The sequence below is a fragment of the Lepidochelys kempii genome, chromosome 1 (assembly GCF_965140265.1).
Source record: "Lepidochelys kempii isolate rLepKem1 chromosome 1, rLepKem1.hap2, whole genome shotgun sequence".
Classification (NCBI taxonomy): domain Eukaryota; kingdom Metazoa; phylum Chordata; order Testudines; family Cheloniidae; genus Lepidochelys; species Lepidochelys kempii.
The window spans coordinates 220,189,705-220,214,163 of NC_133256.1; the positions used below are offsets into that span (position 1 = coordinate 220,189,705).

Genomic DNA, 24,459 nt, shown 5'->3' on the forward strand with positions numbered 1-24,459 from the left:
TTATTACGGTATTGAATACCATTTAAGAGACTTTCAAACAAGTGGGTTTCCTTCTAAAAACTCTAGCTAAAAGGAACGGGAACAAGAGATATTGTTAAAATGACAGCCTTACTTAATACCTGCAAAGGGTCCTGTGGCACCTTATAGACTAACAGACGTATTGGAGCATAAGCTTTTGTGGGCGAATACCCACTTCGTCGGATGCTCCAATATGCCTATTAGTCTATAAGGTGCCACAGGACTCTTTGCCACTTTTACAGATCCAGACTAACACGGCTACCCCTCTGTTACTTAATACCTTGCATTTCAAATTCTTTAACAGTTCTTTTTTCTTTATTGGATCTTTAATAAAAAGTTAAAAAGATGTTTGATGGTGTGTTTGTCATGGTACTAGGCAGGCTGAGGTCTCTGTACACCAAACCCCAAACCTTGTGTTTAATATTGGACAGTGACTTGGTTCTGTTAACACCTTTGGCCCATATATTCCATCTAAATTAATACAACTGGTCTCAAACAGCATGACTTCCATTCCTTCTAAAATTGGCTCGGAGTATTTGTGGACCAATACGCAAGTACTTTCAATAAGTAAGCATGGTATGATGGAAGTCGAGGAGTTCAAAATCACTATTCTAGATCTTTAAGTGTAGTGGGTGTGGAATTTCAATCTAGGGGGATTAAATGCCCAAAGGATTTTAACACAAATGTAGTTTATTTCTTTAAAAATGAAGACAGGATTGTAATATGTATCAAATAAAAAATCCTAGGCAAACCGTTTAACTGAATGCAATCTCTACAGCCAATTTAGGTAAATTTTATCCCAAATCTGGGCTTCTGTTTTGACCTTGGAGATTAATTTTATGACATTTACCCTACAAATATGCTCAATAGAAGGTGGAATATACACTCCAAGATGCAAGCATTTGCCACCAGCATACTGCAAAAGCAAAATACTATTTAGCTTATCTTATATGTGAGTCTCTCTATTAAACTGGAAGCTCCACAGATTTCTGGAGATTTATTTTCTAGTTTATGACTTCACTATAATTCTCTAACCTGTTTTTATAGTCTCTGGCTTGTGTACAATATAATAGTAAATCATCTGCATAAACTGCAGACATAGGCTTAATATTTTATTACTTACTGGCAAAACTTCCACTGACTTTCAAGAGTGAAGAATAAACCCTATATGAGTGGGTCTTTCCATTCAGTTAAATACCAAAGATATATGCACTTGCCTTCCTGTTGTCCATAAAAGGGTTAGGCCTCAATTCAGGAAAATACTTAAGGAGCAAATACAAATACATTAGAAGAAGAGGAAGACCAAGGACAGGGTAGGCCCATTACTCAATGGGGGAGGGAAACAATAACAGAAAATGTGGAAATGGCGGAAGTGCTAAATGGTTTTTTTGTTTCAGTTTTCACCAAAAAGTTTAGTAGCAACTGGACATCTAACTTAATGAATGCCAGTGAAAATGAGGTAGGATCAGAGGCTAAAATAGGGAAAGAACAACTTAAGAATTACTTAAACACATTAGATGTCTTCAAGTCACCGGGGGCTGATGAAATAGATCCTAGAATATTCAAGGAGCTGACTGAGACATTAGTGATTATCTTTGAAAAGTCATGGAAGTCAGGAGAGATTCCACAGGACTGGAAAAGGACAAATATAGTGCCAATCAGTAAAAAGCAGAATAAGGAGAACCTGGTCAGCTTAACTTCAGTACCTGGAAAGATAATGGAGTAAGGCTTTTATAAGGCTTTTGATAGTGTCTCACATGACCTTCTCATAAACAAACTAGGGAAATACAAGCTAGATGGAGCTACTATGAGGTGGGTGCATAACTGGTTTGAAAACTGTTCCCATAGAGTAGTTATCACTGGTTCACAGTCAAGCTGGAAGGGCATAACGAGTGAGGTCCCTCAGCGATCCATTCTGGGTCCAGTTCTGTTCAATATCTTCATGATGATTAGATGATTTAGATAATGGCAATGATTTATATAATGGCATAGAAAGTACACTTATAAAGTTTGCGGACCAAGCTCGGAGGGGTTGCAAGTGTTTTGGAGGATAGGACTAAAATTCAAAATGATCTGGACAAACTGCAGAAATGGTCTGAAGTAAATAGGATTAAATTCAATAAAGAAAATGCAAAGTACTCCACTTGGATAGGAACAATGAGTTGCGCACATACAAAATGGGAAATGACTGCCTAGGAAGGAGTACGGCAGAAAGGGATCTGGGGGTCATAATGGATCACAAGCTAAATATGAGTCAACAGCTGAGTTCCCTCTAAGCTGCACAGCCATGCAGCAGGCTATAACGGGCTGCGCAGCAGGGGCCTGGAAAGGAGAGAGGTAGGAGGTGGGCAGGCACTCGGGAGGGGAGCAAGTTGGGGCATGCTGGGCTGCTGCGGGCCTCTCCTCCAGCCCCGGAGCTCGGTGCTGCTGGCGGGGAGAGAAGGGCCCCTCCCCCAGAGCTCACTGCTGCTGGCAGGGAGAGGACTGGGGGGAGTCTTCTGGCCCAGTCCCGGGGCAGCCTGCCTGCACCCCAAAATCCTCATCCCTGGCCCCACCCCAAAGCCCACACCCCCAGCCAGAGCCCAGCCCCTCATGCCCTCTCCCAGCACCCCAACCATCTTCCTCAGCCCTGAGCCCCCTTCCACACCCCTCATCCCCAGAGCTCTCATCCCCCCACACCCCAACCCTCTGCCCTACCCTGAGCCCCCTCCCACACGCTGAACACCTCGGCCCCCACCCCATTAATTTTGTTATGTGCACCAATATGGAGGTGATTTGTCACACATCACCTCCATATTGGTGCACATAACAAGATTAATTCCGCACATGAGTGGGAAAATTTAGAGGGAACACTGCTCTCCAATTCATCCACATCTTTCCCAAAATGTGGCACCCAGAATTGGACAGAATACTCCAGCTGGGTGCCAAATTTTTGCAAAGATGTGGATGAATTGGAGAGCAGTGTTCCCTCTAAATTTTCCCACTCATGTGCGGAATTAATCTTGTTATGTGTACCAATATGGAGGTGATGTGTGACACATCACCTCCATATTGGTGCACATAATAAAATTCATTTGGCTGGGATGGGGCCAAGGGATTCAAAGTGTGGGGGGGCCTCAGGGCTGAGCAGAGGGTTGAGGTGCAGGGGTAAGAGCTCTGGCTGGGGGTGCAGGCTCTAGGATGGGGCCGGGGATGAGGGGTTTGGGGTGTTAGATGGGGCTCAGGGCTGGGGAAGAGGGTTTGGGTGCAGGGGTGGTGAGGGCTCTGGCTGGAGGTGTGGGCTCTGGGATGGGGCTGGGGATGAGGGGCTCAGGGCTGGGGCAGAGGGTTGAGGTGAGGGGGTATGGGCTCTGGTTGGGGGTGTAGGCTCTGGGGTAGGGATGGGAATGAGGGGTTTGGGGTGAAAAACTGGGGTTGGGAGAGACAGCGTCAGACTTTCCTCTCTCCCTGCCTCCTTGACGCAGCTGGGGCTGCAGAGAGGCAGCTGCTGGGGCTGGGAGAGGGTTGCATCTCTCCCTGGCTGCCACACGCAGCCCAGCTGGGACTGGGAAGGACACCCCAAAGTTAGTCTCCACCCCCACCTGATCCCACCGACCTCCACCTACTCCCTATTTCCCCCACCTACTCCCTATTTCCCCCACCACCTCACCTTCCACATCCTCTCCAGGGTCCAGGAGGCACCTAATTACTGGAGCCATGCCTGTGCAGCTCCTACGTTCCCTCCTGTGCGGCTGCCTAGGCGTGCACCTTAGAGGGAAGGTAGTTGGAGAGTCCAGAGAAGAGCAACAAAAATGATTAAAGGTCGACAAAACATGACCTATGAAGGAAGATTGAAAAAATTGGGTTTGTTTAGTCTGGAGAAGAGAAGACCGAGGTGGGACATGATAACAATTTTCAAGTACATAAAAGGTTGTAACAAGGAGGAGGGAGAAAAATTGTTCTCTTTTACCTCTGAGGATAGGACAAGTAGCAATGGGCTTAAATTGCAGCAAGGGCGGTTTAGGTTGGACATTAGGAAAAACTTCCTGTCAGGGTAGTTAAGCACTGGGATAAATTGCCTAGGGAGGTTGTGGAATCTCCATCACTGGAGGTTTTTAAGAGCAGGTTAGACAAATACCTGTCAGGGGTGGTCTAGATAATACTTAGTCCTGCCTTTAGCACAGTAGACTGGACTAGAAGATCTCTCAAGAACCCTTCAAATCCTACAATTCTATGATTCTATGTGCTTAAGTTCATCCCTATTCAGGACAACAATTAAGCACATCTTTAGCTTTAATTATGTGCCTAAATCCCAGTATGTGATTAAAGTTGAGCACGTGTTTAAGTGCTATCCTGAAAAGGAATGTTTTCCTGAACTGGCATCCTAATGACTAGCACAAAAAATAAGAACAATAATCCTGCCTACTCTCTCTTTTAAGTTCTAAGCTATCTCTGACAGAAACAGGTTTCAGAGTAACAGCCGTGTTAGTCTGTATTCGCAAAAAGAAAAGGAGTACTGGTGCCACAAGTACTCCTTTTCTTTCTGACAAAAACAGTAATTTTTATGTTGGCGGAAGGATGTTCAGAAAGATTAGATACCTATTTTCTAAAACTTGGCCCAAATCCAGATTTTCCAGTCTCCAAGGGTAGAGTAACCCACTCAACCAAGTCAAATGCCTTTTTGATATCTGTAATGATATTTTATTATAATGAGCTGACTAGAGTGCTGTGACTGAATGGTACAGACTTTCCTGAACCCCAAAAGGTCCTTTATGGTCATGATATATATAATCCATTCTGCTTTCCTTAGTAAAGAGAAGCAGCAGTATCTTGAACAGTGTAATACAAGGGTTCCAGTGGAAGCTAAGGAACAGGAGAGTTGCTCTCTTAAATTAATGGAATTGAGAAAGGACAAACAGGATCATTCTAATGCCTTTGATTTCAGTGGAGTTATATTAGCATAACACTGGTGTAAAGCAGTGTTGATTCAGGTCAGCAAAATGTAAAATAAGCTTATTTATTCAGTGAAAATTGCTGCTAAGATTTTTCAGACATGGAAGGGGATTTTGACTATATATTTATACCCAAGCAGGAAAACTCACTACACATTTGAAAAAGAAAATGTTGAAAATGCTCAAGGTCTTTTGGAGATTTAAGTTCTGATTCTGTTTACCCTGGTGTAAAATTGATGTAAGAATGAACAGAGCCATGGCTGTTCTTTATAAGTGATTTGATCCAATTAATGAATCAGTTAGCAACTGCAGCAATGGGAACAAGGAGGAAGGATTCCTAAGGGTTAAGAACTGTCATCAGCATATACATTCTCATATTTTCATTCGTGTTTACTCCTTTAATATTTGTCATTTAAAAACTGTGCTTTGTTAATGGTGCAAGGGACTAGTAGAAAAGAAGAGGAGAGAAAGGACAGATTTGACATAAGTCTCTAACTCAAATGCTGGTAAAAGGAAGTTAACAATAATGAGAAGACAGAAAAAAAGACTTAGAAGACTGCAGCCAATTAAAGAAATATTGGGACGATACTGAATTTTCTAAGCAAGGTCACTAGTTAGGGCCACTCAGCCCTAGCAAATCATTTTCCTACAATTAATGGCAAGGCAACTATGGGTGTGTCAGAAATCTTTTTCAGCTCCAATTATCCAAACAAATATTTACAACCAATTATCCCAGTTGTAGCTAGGTGGTAAAGGGATTTAAAGTCATTCTTTTATTTAGTTAATCTTAATGAGAACTTCCTAATAAAATATAATAGCGCCAAGCCTGCAGGCTCAGTTTTTCGTCAGTGCTGATACAAGCTTTGATGGGTGTTTTCCCTATGTCAAGACTGAAGTAAAACAGATTAAGGTCTTTTGTGCTGACCTTTTTATAATGCCTAAAAGGCACTGATGACATACTATTTTCCATGACATTCTAACGTATGCTATATTGTGACTATATATGTTAAACCTTTATTTACAATATCATGTCACTTAAATTAACAGTGGAATTAACAATTTTATTTATTTCAATAATTCATCATGCCACTTTCATATTTGACATGATGAGTTAAAAACAAGAGGGAATGCCAAATGTTATTATTCCCAGGCCTTTTTCTAAGTACACAAACCAAGAGACAAGTCCTCTTTTGCTATAAAGAAAGTTTTCCTTGAGACATATGTGGGATCAGCTATTTGGTTTCCTGCCAAATAGGCAAGATATGATGCACAATCATATACTTTCTTATTTGCCAGATCAGCTGAACACTTCTTATTGAAAAGAATGTGAAAAGGAGTCAGGAGCTAATCCTTCTCCCCCTGAAATCAATGGGATGCTTTTTACTGACTCCAATGGGAGTTGGAGCTAGTCCATCTGTGTGTTGACAGAAGAGGGCATATTTTTTTCATTTCCCGACTTTTGTGCATTTAGATTCATAATCTTAACATTGCATGAATACAGAGACAAGTTTATCATTGAGCCTGGGAAGTATCTTTCAACAATCTCTAATATTCCACAGAGATGATAATCTGAGAATGTTCTATTCTTAAAAATCTCTAACCACACCACTGATGCTGAAAGTTCCTAAACAAGAACTTCAAAGGTACTATATGGAGAATAGCAAAGAAATGATCAACTGTTTTGCTGTACCGATTACAACTGCTCTCCCCACATTATTATATTAGCAGAGCCATATGCAAGCATGCACACACATTTATACACTTAATCTGTCTTCTCAACATAACCAAAAGGAAACCTTTTTGGTTACCCAATTTAGAACTACATCGAGATTGTCACTGTAAACCTTTACTTACATAGCAAGTCCTTACTGACACAAATATTTCCACTGACTACAATGGGACTGCGCACATAAGAGTTTTCAAAATCAGTCTCTTAGAGCTTATCATTATCTTTTTAAGTGCATGTAATTATTTCTAATGACTAACTGTTTGCTGCTTAACCTGAGGCATTTAGTGTAAATGTTTTAACTTCTTTAACTTTAAATGAGTTTTCCTTGGAAACAATAAGACCTTAGGGTATTATTGTAATAGTAAATTTCACACCAATCTTTTACAAAGAGCTACCTACCCTCACAATTTCTTCCCCAGTTTCAATACACCTGATAAAATATTTATTAAATATAATAAAACAGCCTGAAACATACAGTATATTATAGACTTAAATCTTGTTCTTTGTTCATCACAGTAGATTAAATACTATAACAAGTGTTTGCATGAAAGCGATTTTCTATACTATAATCCCCATTGGGCAAGTAATACATTACATCTGCAACATGTTAATTTACATCACTCACTTTAATAAAGGCTGATTTAGAATTTGGTGTTAGGGTATAGTGACTCACATGTTTACTAATTAAAGGTCTGATCCTAACAATGTTGAGTACCTCCAACTCCCATTAGAGTTAATGACTTCAGCAACAGAGTGCTTCAAGTAGTATATTCAAACCTGGTTTAAGAAGATGGAATCCTATTGAAATCAGTGGAGTCACTCCTGTTTATGCAGGAACTGAATTTGGCCCACAGGGTCTAATCTTAGTTTAGGATCCAACAGCACCTGTCTACGCCTGTCCGCACAGAATTTACACCCATGAGTTTATTGCTCCCCTTTCCAGCTAACATATAGCAAAAATTTAGAAAATGTACCTTTATTCACCCAAATAACATAGGACTGACTCACAATTTGTGATATTCAGAGAAATCACTGAAAGCTTTGTACTGGAAAGATGCTCTGTTACCAGGCATTTCCAAGTTATGCTTCAAGAGGGTGGTAACCCGTGTTGATTTTCTTTTGCAATACAATGCAATGTTATGACTAAATCTTTCTCACGTTAGTCATACAAGTAGCCCCAGGAATGTTGGTGGGCCTACCTGTGGGAGTAAGGCAAGCAGGAATTCCATCACATATAGAAATTTTGATGTAAAAACTCAGGACTTTACAATAAACTTACAGGAAAAGCATCACCGGAACAGAGGGATGATCATACTGGAAATAAGCCACTACCTTACAGAGACCTTTGCTTTTAAATAAATTCTAAACCAGTGGAGTAAATAAGCTCTAACCCAGTAAGTCACAGATGCTGAGCTAAAGTCTTCCGAGCGACCTGTGGCTTCACATCAGATAAGCAAGCGAGAGATGCTGAACACTGGTGCCAGAGATCTGTCACTTAATATAAGAACAGCAATCTAGAGTTGCTGACCAGTGATATCACAGAGATATGTCTTGACATCAGACCAGCCCACTAACAATGGTGAGCTAATGACTTCACAGAGACCTGGGCCTTGGCATTTGATTATCATTCTAGACGTGCTGAGACAGAGACCTCATAGAATCCTGGATATTCATAGGAAACCAGAAAGCTACAGATGCTGATCCAATAATCTCATAGAGGCCTCTACCTGGACACAAGTATAGAAAAGATAGAAGGGCTGCACTAGCAATCTGACAACGTCCTGTGCCCTGGCTTCTTGCCCAGGTACCGAGTTAGAGACCTCTGGGAAACCTGTGTCTTGACATCAACCATCGTGCTAAAGCTGTTGAGCTAGTGACTCCACGAGTACCTTACAGGCACCTGAGGGAGAGAGAATATGCCTTCTTAAAAGTATGTAAAATAGCTATTCTATATTTAAAACTTCATCATTTTAAAGTCCAGTTTCTCAGGACTTTCCAGAGCTAAATGCACGTGCTGAATGTCCCATTAAAGAACCAGGGATTTCCTCTTTCCCTTGGTCTAGAGAGATTATTTCCAGCCCTGAAATGTACAGTCTGTACCACAAACCACAGTAGCCTGGTGTTTGTTGAGGAGAGAGGTGTGCAGGGAGGAGAAAGCCATTTTTGAGGGCAAGAGGAAATAATCGTTGTGGCAAAGTGATTAAATACAAATTCGGCTGACTGAAAACGGCTCAGAGGTTTGGAACTTTCAGAGTAGTCCACGGTGAGATGGATTTGCAGGTAGATAGCAGGTAAAGTGGTTAAAGCTGCAGGATGAGCACATTTATTAAAGAGCCCTGCAAACAAATGCAAGTGAAAGGTCCTGCCCTTTGCATAACTGTACAGGAGCCTCTGTCCTATTTTCAGAAGAGACTCAGACATTTAGGAGCTTAAGTCTTGATGAAAGACAATGTGCTTTAAACTCCTAAGTGCTGTAGTCATTTTTAAAAATGGGACATAGGCACTTTTGAACATTTTACCCTTAAGGTCATAATTTTAGAAATGGTTTTGATCTGTTTTTATTGGATTCTGGAACTAAAAGCACTGTTAGGGGACTGCAGAGCCCTCATATAGGCTGCACCCTTAAACGCCCCTGTGTCCCTGGGCTGAGGCCCCTTTGCCCTTCTTGTTATTAATGTTTATTTCATCACTGTTTTAGCGTGTGTTTTGTTTAACGTTGTAATGCATGTTTGGGCTCAGCAGCAGGGAAAACTGTGGTGGGGTATTTTTGCACATACTGTGTACATGACACGTGACCATCACAAGGCGCATACATAGCTATATAAGGGTGTGCTAAAAGCTTCTCTGTGTGGTGGAGAGGTGACAGACTCTGAACAGAGAGGAAGGTTCATCTGGCCACAACCAGTACGCTTCGCCGAACCACCCAGCAGGGAGTGAGATTGTTTACTTTACTTGTTGCACTGTAACCTGGGATCACATATTAGGATTCTATTGTAGTTTTCAATAAATGGTTAAAATTCACCTGGTCTCTCTCAAACTGAACTAAATTGCTCTAGGGGAAAGCACAGTTCATAACAACACCCATCAGGGAGTCAGAATACTTGTGAATATTTGCTATGCAATGGCAATGGGGTGACTCTGTCTGTGCAAACCAGTATCATATCTGTCTGAGTGGCAAACCCTATTACATTGTGACAGACTGTACCCCTGTATTCACGCCTTGCTCACTATTATAATAATCTTTGTACAAAGTATGCCTTGTGAGGTATCATTTGAAAACTCAGTATTTGCTGGTCATTATTGTCCCTGGTAACATGTGTGTGGCAACATTGTATAAAGAGTTATAAGATACCACTGTATGGTGTTACCAACACATTTTCCAAGTCTGGGGAGTGGCCAAACCAGGTCCTTAGAAACAACCTGATGCCTTAGCCAAGTGTAAACAAGTCCAATGGGCCATTACCTGCTAAATGGACATTCTTTGGCAGAAAAGGGGGCATGGACAAAAAATATACATCTTAGCAAAGATACAGCATGGAGTTCCCCTCCATATAGACTGCCTGTCACTATACTCCCAGCTGGAAATGCTTCTCAAAGTGGAGAGAGGACTATAAAAAGGAAGGGGAGACACCTCAAGAGTACCCCTCTCTTTCTCTCTGCCTACCACATAAACAGCACCTGAAAGATAGAGGAAGCAGCGTTGGATTAGGAGAGGCCAGTAATCTGCTAAAGCATGTGGTGAGTAAACCTTGCTTTGAATTTAACATAGTTTGTTAAGTTAGACACTAGTTGTGTTTGATCTTTATTTTACTTGTAACCATTTCTGACTTTTATGCCTCATTACTTGTACTCATCTAAAATCTCTCTCTCTGTAGTTAATAAACTTGTTTTATAGTTTTATCAAATCCAGTGTGTTTGAATTGAAGTGCCTGGAAAATTCCATTTGGGGTAACAGGACATGTGCATGTTATTTCTGTCAATTAAATGGTAGAGTTTATATAAGCGTGTATTGTCCTGGAGAGGGCCGGGCAGTACAGTACATACATTTCTGGGGGGAAATCTAAGACTGGGAGTATGTTGCGGGTCACCCTGCAGTATAAACAAGGCTGGTAAGAGCCAGTGTGTGGCTGACTGCAGCACACACATAGACATAGCGGGGAATGACATGCTGAAGGCTGTTTCTGAGCAGTCTGGGACTGAGGGCTATAGCAGCACAGCAGTGTAAAGGGCACCCCGTGTTAGAAGGCAGGGAGACATTGCTACAGCTTACGAAAGCTTATGCTCAAATAAATTGGTTAGTCTCTAAGGTGCCACAAGTACTTCTTTTCTTTTTGCGAATACAGACTAACACGGCTGCTACTCTGAAACCTCTGTAACTGTGTAACTCACCAAATGGGAAAAGAAGCATTAATTAAGGTAACACACTCAATATGGCTCACTGAAGGCACCAGAGAAGAGAGGTCCTATTGATTGAATACCTAACTCTCTTCAGGAAGGGGAAGCCTACTGATGAACTCATCCCATTAATTCTGGTATCTGGAATGGAGAGAGATAAAAATTCCTAACAAGGAGAACCTGAATCTCTTTCTTGCTATCTGGACTCTGAGGGGCAAAGATTCCTAACCATAAGCAAAGAGATCCCCATGCTGCTTGGTCTGGGTTAGCCCTGAAAGACAATTTGAATTGATCGATTACTACAACTCTGTCACCTTTTGAATCACAGACTGGAACTCATTTGTGTATACATGCTTGTTAGCTTTAACCTGCAAATAAACTCTCATTTCTTTTTTCTACTGAATAAATCTTAAGTTAGTTTATTACAGGATTGGCTACTAGCATTGTCTTTGGTGTGAGATCTAAGGTACAAACTGATCTGGGGTAGGTGACTGGTCTCTTGCGACTGGAAACAACTGGAGTATGTTTTGATTTTTGGTGTAAGTAACCATTTATCACATAGTCCATCTTATCTGGGTGGCAAGATAGCCTGGAGCATCCAAAGCATCTGTGACTTCATTATAAGACTACTGTAGTACTTTGGGAGCTCACACTTGTTACCAGGTTGGTGAAATCTTATTATAGTACATACAACAGGTTTGGGGTATCTGCCCTGCTTTTTGAGAATCTGACCTCAGGCTGGCACTCTCAGTCATGAGCCACTCCAGACAGTGTGACAGTGGCACAAATGCTCTCACAATCCATGGGAGATAAAGGATGCTCAGCATCTCTCTGGAAGCAATCAACACCTTGCAGGGTTGAACCCTTACTGAATGGGCTAAGCACCAAGCTACAGAGACACTGATGTCCCCAGCAGAATGCGACTGTCACTAAAGAAAAGGGCACACTTGGCTTTGTTTGTCCAAATGAAACCATGGCCAAGCAACAAGTTGACTTGATTGGGCTCAGGAGGTAAAGGCACCCAGCTGGATGATGAAAACCAGCATCACCTTTCCTCTCTGAAAAGCAAGAGCAATTTTAGAACTCACATTGGTGCAATAGGTAAAATAGCACTCAATGTGTGTGTGTATGTGTGTTTGTGTGTGTGTATATATATATATAAACACATCTCTTTAGGTGAAATTTCCAATGAATTCTTCCCATTTGTGTGCTGCTGGCTCTTTAAGTAGCTTCTCAGACTCTGATTTATAGTCTGATTATACTTCATTTTCTTTTACAATGATTTTATTTCTAACCTTTGATGCTGGGGGCTATCCATTCCCCATTTAAGCTGGCTCACTACCTTGCTCATCCTAGCCCCAACAAAAATGTAATTTGTGCAGTATCACTCACTCTCTTATTCTCAATGTTCACTTACTTTAAACAAGAGAGGTGCACATCAGTTCCTTTATTTACCTATTATAGTGTTTAATCCCTTACTAGGGATGCCCAGAAAACTGCTCGTTGCCTAATGGAAAAGCTCCCCATCCTCTGTGTCTGAGCTCCTGTCTGGCAAAACTCCCTGTTCATATTGGGCCAGATCCAACACCCATTAAAGTCATTGGGAATCTTTCCACTGACTTCCATGGTTGTTGGATAAAGCCCACTAGGTGGCAGTTAATTTTATCTGACTGGATAACTCATTGGCTACACTACAAGAACTCAGTGATGATCTGCAGGAGAAAGGGGGTAGTTAAGTTCCTTCATATGCTGCAACATCAAATTTATTCGGCCAGGCCTGAGTTCTGGAGTTATCTCCAGTTCATGCACTGTTTCTTTTCAGTATATAAACAGGGTAAAGAGGTTCCTTCAATCTCAAGATTGGACACGTTTCTGAATACCTTCACTTAGTTGTAACATGTGGCATACACAATATAAGCTACATTTAGCAAAGTCTAATGCAGGGAGTCTTCAGGGATTTATGAATGCCTGGGAAATAGACCTCAATCAGACTTTTACAAGAGGGGAGTGGGAATGAGCACTTGCCTTCAGGTCTGAAACAGCCAGAGAAAGCTAACCACACCTCATAATGGTAAAAAAGTTACACATTTATTTATTTTTTCCATATACAGGATGCTGCTATTGCAACTCTCTAGATCAGTGGTTCTCAAAGCTGGTCCGCCGCTTGTTCAGGGAAAGCCCCTGCCGGGCTGGACAGGTTTGTTTACCTGCCGCGTCCGCAGGTTCGGCTGATCGCGGCTCCCACTGGCCGCGGTTCACCGCTCCAGGCCAATGGAGGCTGCAGAAAGGGCGGCCAGCATGTCCCTTGGCCTGCGCCACTTCCCGCAGCCCCCATTGGCTTGGAAAGGCAAACCACGGCCAGTGGGAACCATGATCGGCCGAACCGGTGGATGCGGCAGGTAAACAAACTGGTCCGGCCCGGCAGGGGCTTTCCCTGAACAAGCGACAAACTGGCTTTGAGAACCACTGCTCTAGATGCATTTACAGTAAGACCAGTGACACAGTATGTCAGCCAGCCAATGTTACGCAACACAAATGGAGTAGCTAGTCAGGCAAACCAAAACTTCCCAAACCACCCCCTTGAAAAAACAAACAAACAAACAAAAACAACCTGGGTAAACAGCTGAGTGTTTGAGCATTTCCGCCAGGTCAACAAACACTGCGGGGTCAGATCAATGGGCTAGCAGATTCCATAGTCAAAGCCCTCCACTGAGAATTCCTTATCCCCAGCCACACAAGTGACAGTTTTGTCAGCTTGAGAGTCCAAACTGATCTCAATTGACTAGGTCATATATGGGAAAAGAGGCAGTCATTAAGAGTACATATAAAATGCTGTTAGGAGCATGCTGTCCAGTGCAGATAGGCAGGCAGGCGCAAGCTCTGCGTGAGCTAGCGCATTAAAAATAGCCATGTAGCTGGGGGTGGTGGCTCAGGCTGACTGCCAGAATACACACCAACGAGGACCGGGAGGGTTTGTGCTCAGGTGGCTAGCCCGAGCCGCTGCCCATTCTGTCCCAGCTACACTGCTACTTTTAGCGTGCTAAGGCGAGCAGAGCTAATGTGTGTCTGTCTACCCCTGCTGGCAAACACACTCCCAACTGCAGAGTAGACATACCTCAGGGTGTGTCTTCACAGCCCAGTTAGCTACAGTTATAAGTTGAGTGTTACCCCTAATTTGAATCCCATCCACATACAAAAATTTCTAGCTCAAATTAACTGGTGCTTTAAGCTCAAGATAGCTAGGGTATCAGGGGGCTGGGTTGAAACTCAAGTGATGCTGAACCTCCAGCTAGTCATGCGGTGGGAATGCAACAACTCAAGTTACAACAAGGCATCAGCAGCTAATCTAGTCACTCTGTGCTGCTAATCAAAACAGCCTGTGTAATTTAGTGTTGTTCTGAAGTGTGATTGCTCTCACTTAAGCCAGGCTAGCTCAAGTGCAGTAACTCAAGTGTATTAACTCGAGCTAACTGTAGCAGTGAAGATGACACACAAGACTTTGTAGATCATAGGCAATATTTTGGATTGTACCTGGAAAAAAGTGGGAACCCAGTGTGGTGTGTAATATGCTCCAAGTCAGACTGCTAAGGAAACGGGCCTCTGAATACTGCCCTAGATGCCTGAACCTGCACCATTGTAATTCAATGGGTATTTTGCAGGATTGAGCCCTATCTAAAGTTTCACCGAAAAAGAGTTTCACAATAATCCAGTTTGGAATATGCAGAAAGTAGAGCTGATTGGGGTTTTTTTATTTCAATTTTTAAAAAGAGGAAAACTGTTGATTTTTTGGTGAAATTTCTTTCTAGCTTTTATTTTAAATTTCAAAAAATAATGAAAATATTGCCCTCCCTCCCCCCGCCTTTTTTATACTACCTGTAATAAAAAGTATCAAAGTAAGCCTTCCTTGTATAGTGAGGAATGGGCTAAGCAGACAAACACTGAAAGGGCAGAGTGGTAAATTCATACATATGCTGTGGGAGTGCCCCACTGCAGTACACTTCACCTTCTGGAACAGTTTCAAACTCCAGATCATTGATTCCATCACTGATCATGATCAGTCACCACCCCCCTCTGTAGACCCTGCACTACACATTCTCCACCCTCTTAGGCAGGATGCCTCACACAGGGCTAGCACAATGATTGCCCTAAAAACATTCAGAGTGCTGAATAGGAGGCAAACAGCACAGAAGAGACTATTCTGCAAACTGATCAGCAGAGCCAAACCGAGACAGACATAAAAATGTTCACAAAACACAAACCAAATGCAAATGAAAAGTGGAAGTAAATCCATGCGTCTTACCTCATCTATATTATCCTTTTTATTGGTTTCATTTTTGAGTTTTTTCTGTCGCACTTTGGTTTCATATTTTGGTCTGGGATGTTCCTGAAACAAGTCAAAACAAAATCATGTCTGTGGCAAAAGGTTTTAAAAGCTGATTATCTGCAGAGTATAAAAGCACCACAAATACATTGAGACATAGAATATCAGGGTTGGAAGGGACCTCAGGAGGTCATCTAGTCCAACCCCCTGCTCAAAGCAGGGCCAATCCCCAGTTTTTGCCCCAGATCCCTAAAAGGCCCCCTCAAGGATTGAACTCACAACCCTGGGTTTAGCAGGCCAATGCTCAAACCACTGAGCTATCCCTCCCCCCAAAGTTCCTTATAGTTCCTCATCAGTTGTTCCTCAGTTGTTCCTCAAACAGTTCCTCATCAGTTGTTCAACCATGAAACACAATTGGTACACAGACACAATGAACTGAGATCAAACACTCATAGGTTTATCTAAATGGAAAATTTAGTCAAATCTTTACATGTTCCCTGGTGCATTTTTGATGGTGAAAAGGGAAAAAGAACAAGTTAAAAATATTCTCCATAAAGCTGGGTACTGAAAAGAAACAATATTCTGTACATATTGACTAATTCACACTACAGTATATAAGCAAACTTTGAAAACAGTGTAATCTAGACCAGTAACTCTCAATCATATTTGGCTCCTGACCCACAAAATGGCCTCAGAATCATTCCACAGTCTTTTGTGGCTGGCAAGGAATTCTGGGATTTGATTCAAAGGAAAAAATTTCAACTATTTTGTGGGGTGAGGCTCAAAGAAGTTTAGAGCTGGTTGGATCCTTTAGATCCTTTTTTAATATACCAGCTTATACTTTAGAGCTAAGTACTGGCATTTCCCACCGGCAACACAGTGCAGTGAATGCAAAAGTGTAGGGTCTGAGTGGTGAGTGCTAGAGGCATTACTCTTGCAGAGAGCAATGTCAGGCTAAACACCTTCCTTGATGCTAGAGGGAAGGTGTGCAGCACTTAAAAAAACCCCCCAAAACATACCAATATTTACCGCTAAAATGTGCGGTGTGCATTCTCCACAACAGTATCCCCTCTGACAATTTGCATGTACTATCCAGTTATGCCCATTTTAGGGGGTACAGTGCCCCCTAGCAATGCCATTAAGCCTTGTAAAATTGTTAAAAAAATTTTTTCCAGCCTGCTCACAAAATCCTACTTGCCCATGGTAACAGTCAGGGTCCAGACACCCCAAACGGAGAACAGGTTTTGAACTCCAAAGAATAAGCAGCTGTATTAACTGATTGTATACAATGTTGCCGTGCTATAGAAGTAGGTCAAGTAAGGTCTTTTATGAAAGTGTTTAACATTCTTAATTATTATAAGAGGGGTATACAAGCTGTGGTTATGAATTTATGTATTTGTGCATATAGAAAACTGCTTAAAAACTCCAGCTCTACCTCACAGCAGGTCAGTGAGTGATCAGACAGGGAAAAGTATCTCCCAAGCCAGGTATTTATACAAAATCGGACTCAAGTAACAATCCATAGCACAACCTAGAAAAAGTCAATGATGGGCCATTTAAGTCAATGGAGAGACATTGAGACAACTGGAGATTTCTCCACTTTGAATATCAATAGTGACTGAAGAAAAGAACCTGCAAACCCTCTTTAAATAGAAGGGGTTTGAAGTGAAAGGCATCCAGTAAATGAGGGTAAGTCCCTAGGCAGTAAATTATCCATGAAACACTGGATCTCTCTCCACCACCATCAGAGTTAGGTGTATACTGGGAAACTGTTCAAAGGCAATAGGTAACTTGTATTAGAAAAGTAATTTTATCTTATACAGAACTGTAAAGCCCAAGGTCGCGTCTTTATGTTTATTTACTGTTTAACTTGTATATTTTTGCTCTCCCCTACAATTTTATCTTTGAAGCTGTGGCTTTTCTATTAAATAAACCTTTTGTCTATTTTTCCCCAAGCAGGTCTCTGTTGTGCAAACTGTGTGGCGTGCGTGTGCCAAAGTGAACTGGTATTGAAGGGGCTAACAAAACAGAAGGGAAAAGTCTGAGTGTCTGGTAGTTAAGAACTCGGGAAGGATGGATTTGGGGAGACTCAGGACTGGAAGGGCTGTTAGAGTCACCGTGCAATTGCAAGGAGTAACAAGGCTGGTGGAAGCCAGGGTGAGACTTTGTGCTTGTGGGTAGGCTCTGGGTGTCAGGAATCTGAGCCAGCAAAGCATTAAGGCACCCAAGGTTACAAGGCAGGCAATGACACAGCTCCTTACTGGTCTGTACGATCCCCAGAAAATAAGCCACCCTTTATCCTGATGACATTGAGCGTGAGTGTGTGTGTGTGTATATATATACATATATATGCATGCTAAAGTTAAGACTGAATTCCAGAGACTGGTTTGAAGCCCAACAATATTCTTTTTCGTTTGTACGTTATTTTGTTAATAACTGTTATATCTATTTTTGCTATTAAACCATTTGTAGTTCACGTAAAACTTTTCAATGTCTCTGCATCTGCATTCCACGCATCCACACCTGGATTGGAAATCTAATATATCTTTATACAATCTTTCAAAGCTGCCTTATCCCTGATAGAATGGACCTTAAAACCTTCTGGAATAAGTGTGTGTGTGTGTGTATATATATTTACAAGCCCTTTACATCAAACAACGCATACCATGCATTTAGAGATTTGAGCCTGATTCTGATCACATTTACACTGATGTAACAGGAATAACTCCACTGAAGTCAGTGGAGTTACACTATTGTAAAACGAGTGTGATTCAGAATCAAGTTCTTTGTCTGAAAGTGGGAAGACTTTTAGAGGTAGGACAATAAACTAGAAATAGTTCTGATGACTTGAGGAAGGCCAAATGTCCATGTAGGGATAAATATGAATCCCATGATGCTGGAGGTGGGCCAATACAGCTGCCAGACACTTATTGAAAACCATGTGAGCCAAGGTACTGTGAGGCCAAATGAATGCTCAGAGTGGAAAATGAGAATTCCCATCCCGAAAACAAAGAGCCAAATCCTGGAGTCCTTACTTGGGCGAAACTCTCATTGACGTCAGTGGGAGTTTTCCCTGAGAAAGGGCTCCATGGTTTGCCCCAAATATACAATAAAGAGCTATCCACAATATGCTATAGATGAGAATAAGAAATAACCTTTGTACAAATCAAAGGCACACAGATAATCGCCCTATTAGAGAGAAGTATAGAGGGCACAGAACTCTTCTTGAATTTCTCCTATCTTTGGGAAGAGATGTATTAAAAAATTGTATAAAGCACCCATCATAAACACATCTGGGATACTAAACAGAAATATATAAATTAAAACAGTCCCAGAACAACAGACCAGTGATACCATCAACTAAAAATGAGAAAGACAAATATATAATTCCATAAAAAAAGGCAATAAGGAGGGAAAGTTAAAATGGTCAAGGAAATGCTGGGCATGAACTGAAAGGCCTTACACCAAAGCCTTGAATACAAGCAAGCAGAAAGTGTGACAGACACCTGTAGGGAGGGAGTTCCACAAATGGGAACTCTGAAGACCCATCTGCCGCCCAAATGAAGATGGAAACTTGGAACAATGGGAAGAAAAACCCAGCTGCTCTGCACTGTGAGAAATTTCATTATTGCAAATGAAGGATGAGCCTCAAACACCTATATTTCTTGGAATGCTGATGTGGAAATAAAAGTTTGGGGCAAGATTCTCATTTTTGCTATGCCTTAATTTGTCAGTGGAATTTCAATCAACTACAAGGGCCTTTTACACTGCCAGGATGATATAAAGGGACCATGAGAATAATGTCTGTAGTCTTTCTAGTCCAGAGTTCTACTGCAATTAAATTTGATTTGCAGAAGAAACAAAACAAAACAACTTGAATAACAACCTCATGTTACATATCGCTAGCAGCATAAATGGAAGGGTAGAAAATAGAAGCCACTGTGGGAACAGGAAGGAACTACCCTACCAAACTCATTCCAAAGCAAACACTAATCTAAAGTGAAAGTCAAAACAAAATAAAGGGCTCATATACATATTATAGGACATTTTTAAAAGGGCTCTCAATTAGGCAGCCCATTTTGTACCTATATATATTTACAGCTTCAAATTATTGCATTTTTACTTCTAGTTTACCATTCGAGCAGTTGGACGCCTACATGCCATTGTCTGCTCCCACAACACTGCACCCATAGTTTTTTAGGGGTGTAAGTTGAGAGGCTGGTTTTTAAAATCATGGCCTTAAATTAGAACAGGGGTTCTCAATCCTTTCCCTTCTGAGGCCCCCTCAACATGCTATAAAAATGCCATGGCCCACCCGTACCACAACAATTGTTTTTATCCATATAAAAGCTACGGCTGGCATTAAGGGGTAGGAAGCAGGGCAATTGCCCAGGGGCCCACGCCACAAGGGGCACCGTGAGACTAAGTTGCTCAGGCTTCAGCTTCAGCCCCAGGTGCTGAAGCTCAGGACCCCAGGCTGCAGTCCTGCATGACGAGGCTTCAGCTTTCTGCCCTGGGCCCTAGTGAGTCTAACACCAGCCATGAGTGGCGGCCCCCTGAAACCAGCTCACGGCTCCCCAGAGGGCCCCAGATCCCTGGTTGAGAACCACTGAATTAGAAGATTCTGATGAGGGCATCCCATGAGGTAAAATGAAACATGCTGTTCATAAGTACTATCACTGTAGTGGACTGAACTACATGGACAATTGGTAATAGGCTATAAAGCCTTTTATCTTTTGGTCATTAATTCAAATCCAGCACATGTCGATAGTCACAGATTAGTAGCTGGAATCTTAGGTTTTGAAATGAACCACATATAGGAGTCCTTAGAACATCCGATGAAGTGAGCTGTAGCTCACAAAAGCTTATACTCAAATAAATTGGTTAGTCTCTAAGGTGCCACAAGTCCTCCTTTTCTTCTTAGAACTATGGTATGGAATATTTTGTTTCAAACTATTTCTACTGTAATTAAAGACAGGCTGAAGAACTCAACGGCCACTCTCTCACCCCTGCAGTAATTCCCTCAATGAATAGGGCAATCTTAGTGAATGCTACGTTAATAGTCTATTACAAATATTATAGCACCTATCTTGCTAACCCTAAGTTATGAAAAGAAGGCTTTGTACCTCTGGGGAGCTAGGAATTCCCATTCCCATTGTAATAAGACATTTGTTTCTTGTCCTGGCAGATCAGAAGACATTCCATTTTTGACATGGGACATCATATGGAGAAAGGCTAATTACGAAATTTTTAGAAGTATCTAATATTCATTACATTATACTTTTCCCTCCTTCCAAGGTCTGTGCAGTTGGAATGCATGATCTTAAAGTACCCTGGCTTATCAGCTGAATGCATTTTGAAAGCAGCAGTCCTAAGCTGGTAGGTAGGAAGTGGCCAGGGAAGCAGACTTGGATCCTCTGTGTGGCAAACTCAGCTGGTGTTGCTTCTCACAGGTCCCTGGGCAAGGAACCAGTGGAGAGGGTGGGCTAGGTCTCCCTACTACACCCCACTTGAGAGCTAGGCCCCAAGGCAGGCGGAGACCATGACGCTTCCCGCCTAGGGGCAGGGCTAGGCATCTCTACATCCCCCTTTTTGGGGAAGACAACAAGGACACGGCCCCCCAGCCCCCCAAACACCTCATTACAATGGTCTATTAATGGACATTTCACAAAAAGCAAAAGTAGTGAAACTCGTCAAATGTATTGCTAGAAATTATTCATCTAGCTTGAAGATGGATAAATACAGAATACACACACTCTCTCGCACACATACAGTTACCTGTGAATAAGGTGAGGTCATCCCAAACTCACGAGTAAAACCTTATCCTACACCACATCATCACATATTCTATTGAGGTGTGGTGCGGAATAAAGTTTTTATTGGCACGAATTTATGGTGACTTTACATTACTCATGTAATGCCATGTCCATGTGAGAAAGAGTCATGTATAGATCACTGCATTGTTGTTGTACAAAGAAAAAGAAAAGCACCAAGTGAAACTACATGAATAAAGTGGTCCCCCCCACACACACACAAAACCAACATTAAACAAACATGTTTGTTTCATTTTATATGCAAAACTAGTGCCGTTAACATTGGCTGCCATTGATAGGGTGACCATATGTCCCGTTTTGGCTGGAGCAGTCCATTTTTTAACCCTTAAAAAGGCGGTCCTGACTTTTTTGGCAAAAACAGGCATTTGTCCCGATTGCTCCTGACAACTTGATCAGTTTGTCCCACTTTTGTTAAAAAAAAAAAGTGGGGTGTGGAGGAGAGGGTGGGGGGCAAGCGGCAATGCTAGCCCTGCATGGGGGGGGGGAGAGAAAGCTCGGGTGAGCAGCCCCCAGCGCTGTGTGGGAAGGGGAGCTCAAGACCGCTCCCTGGCGGGGGAGTCTTGGGGGGCTTGGACGAGCATCTTGGGTCAGCCCCGCACAGGGGCGGGGGAGGACTAACCCCAGGCAGTGTTCCATTTTCCCTTTGGGAAAGATGGTCACCCCAGCCATTGACTTAAATAACATCGAACTATTATTTTCAGAGCACCAGAATCCAATACCCTTACACTTGTTGAGACTTATGTTACATTCAGGAATACTCCTATAGGTCTTAATGGGAGAAATCATAGAGAAATATACACCACTCTGGCAGTATAAAGGGGTCTTAAAGTGCGTATAAATGCAAATTAGGCCAATTTTAAGACCCTTTTGTGTCTGAAAATAAAGGAGAATCAGGCCCATCATGAATAGACGTGGCAGCATCTATTCCCATTAGGAAAAAACATTCTTAACCCATGTGCCCATGACCCATGACTTTTGGAATGTGGCCCAATGGAAGATCTGGGTGGGGCTCCACGGGGGGCACTTCCACTCACTGCACAACTACGGTAATCATAGATCACATTTTACATTTTTAAAAAGTTCTAGTACCTACAATTGCAAAGAAAAAATTTCAAACATGAACCACATGCACAGCAAAGCTGTGTTGAATTTATGGCAGACGGAACCTGAAACAATAACTATGGGAGATGTGAACTCCTCCCATTCACCACAACGGGGTGGCTTCTTTTGTCAATGTTTATTTATTTTACCAATGGAAGTGAGGGTACATGAGCCTCTCTCTCCAAATCCCAGGAGACATGAGAACAAAAACTCATGGGGCTTTTGGCGAGGCAGAGATTATTTAAGTGCCTCTGAAACAAATGTATGCATGGAGCCCATTTGCTCTCCACTTGCACTTAAATACTCATCTGAAGTAGCACCACCTCAAAGAGTCACGAATAACTAGAGGAGAACAAATCTATCCATGGACTTCAGGCAAGTCATGCCATGGACAAGCCAAGAGCCAACCATGATGGAAAAGAAATAAGGAAAAGGAAAGGGGAGCAGGTTAGATGGTTGTAGCAGGAAGACAGCTAGTGTGGAGTTAGGAATTACTGCTGCACCAGCCAAGGGTGCTGGAACATTGTGCATAGTGGAGGTGCTGATAGCCATTGAACCAAACTGTAAATCCTGTATACTTCAAGCCAGGGGGTGCAGCAGCATCCCCAGCACCCCTAGTTCCAGCACCTATGGCACCAGCAGCCTCTGACACTTCTGCAGGACAGCAGCCCCAGAAACTAATTTGACATGGAAAAATGTTCAACCACATGTCTTTCCTGACTAATAAATGAGATATCACATTCCTTGGTTTCTCTAGTCTACAAGTGAAAACGTGTTTAAAGTGTGCCTTTAAATTCAGTTTATAAAAGAAGCGACAGCTAGTATAAGATAGTTTTGCCTAAGGCTTGAATGAAAAGGTGTTTTTCAGATTTCCTTTCCCAACTACCCTAATAAAATCATAACCTCCTTAATTTAAACATAACATGATTAAATGTAACATTAAAGGGCAAAGTGTCCAGTTGGAGCAACTTCTCTAGATGGCGTACAGCAGGAATAAAGGTTGGATTCAGATTCATTACATAACTTTACTAATGGCTGCAGGAAGGGGTTAACGGCAAGATAATTGTATGTGCAGATGTTTCACAGATGATAAATTGGGAGGAGTTGTGAACACTAAGAAAGACAGAAAAATAATAAAAGGGGACCTAGAGAAGTTAGAAACATGGGCAGAAAATAAAGTGAAATTCAGCATGGGAAAAATGTAAACTAATCCATCCGGGAAAAATAATTCAAAACAGTCAGTCACTTGAAGAGAGAAACCTTAGCAGCAATGATATGGTAAGAGACAGATCACAGCCAGTGTATGGAATTGTGGCCTCACATCTCTCCTTGATGGCCACTGGTCCCCAGTGACACTGCAGTAGATGAGTGACTGAGTTACTTTGGTGCCCCTTGTTCGCCTTGTGCATGGTTTTATGCCAAAAGAGGACAAGTTTGTCATATACTTCCTTTTCTAGTAGCAAACTCTCGACACCTGACCAAAAAAAAAAAAAAAAAGAATTCTGTCGCTACCTAAAATTTGCATAGTTGGGTGTTACTTGAAAACATCAAACGCAGCAAATTGTAAAAACCAGGCCAGAAAAGATTGAGTTAAGCCTCCATGCCAGAACAAAGAGAAAAGGAAAAAGAAATCTGTGAGCAGATCACTTATTTCCCAGGCTTCAAGCACCCGTCAAGTGTGCTTGTCATTCATCAACCAATTCTCATCTGTCCTCAGTGTGGACTCTCTAACCACAGTCCATTTTGAGGGGGAAAGCTGAAGACTTCTTTGAAGGAAAATCAAATATTCTAAACATACTACAGAAGGGCAAGATGAGGAGAAACTCCTAGGTGGTGGGACAGAAAGTTCACAGAAGCAGTGCCAAGGAAAGGCAGGAACATTTATTTGACATAAAGGGTAGGGTAGGATCTTAACTTTGAATTGCTACTACAAGTTTTGTTTTCAAGAAAGATAGTCAAATAGGTTCACTCCTCTGAGGAATCAGCCTGACTTAGACAAGGCAAAAACATATTGTTTGAACTACAATCAGGGATCCATGTGTAGGCAATTCAGTTACTGTTGCATTTGCTGTGAATTCATCCCATTCTGCAGAATTATGCTCCTGATTCTAAGCTTCCATTTTTAAAAAG

At 42.0% G+C, this 24,459-nt stretch overlaps 1 protein-coding gene across 8 annotated transcripts in view; it reads right to left on the reverse strand.

Annotated features, from left to right (window-relative positions):
- Nucleotides 1-24,459, reverse strand: part of ANO2 (anoctamin 2) — a 283,307-nt gene that overhangs the window by 109,640 nt on the left and 149,208 nt on the right. For all 8 annotated transcript variants that reach the window (XR_012155321.1, XM_073314969.1, XM_073314959.1 and 5 more), the window contains one exon: nucleotides 15,374-15,457. Coding sequence is in view for 7 of the 8 variants with exons in the window: in XM_073314969.1 (XP_073171070.1) it covers nucleotides 15,374-15,457 (84 nt within the window). In the remaining variant the exon portion in view is untranslated. The remainder of the gene's footprint in view (nucleotides 1-15,373; nucleotides 15,458-24,459) is intronic.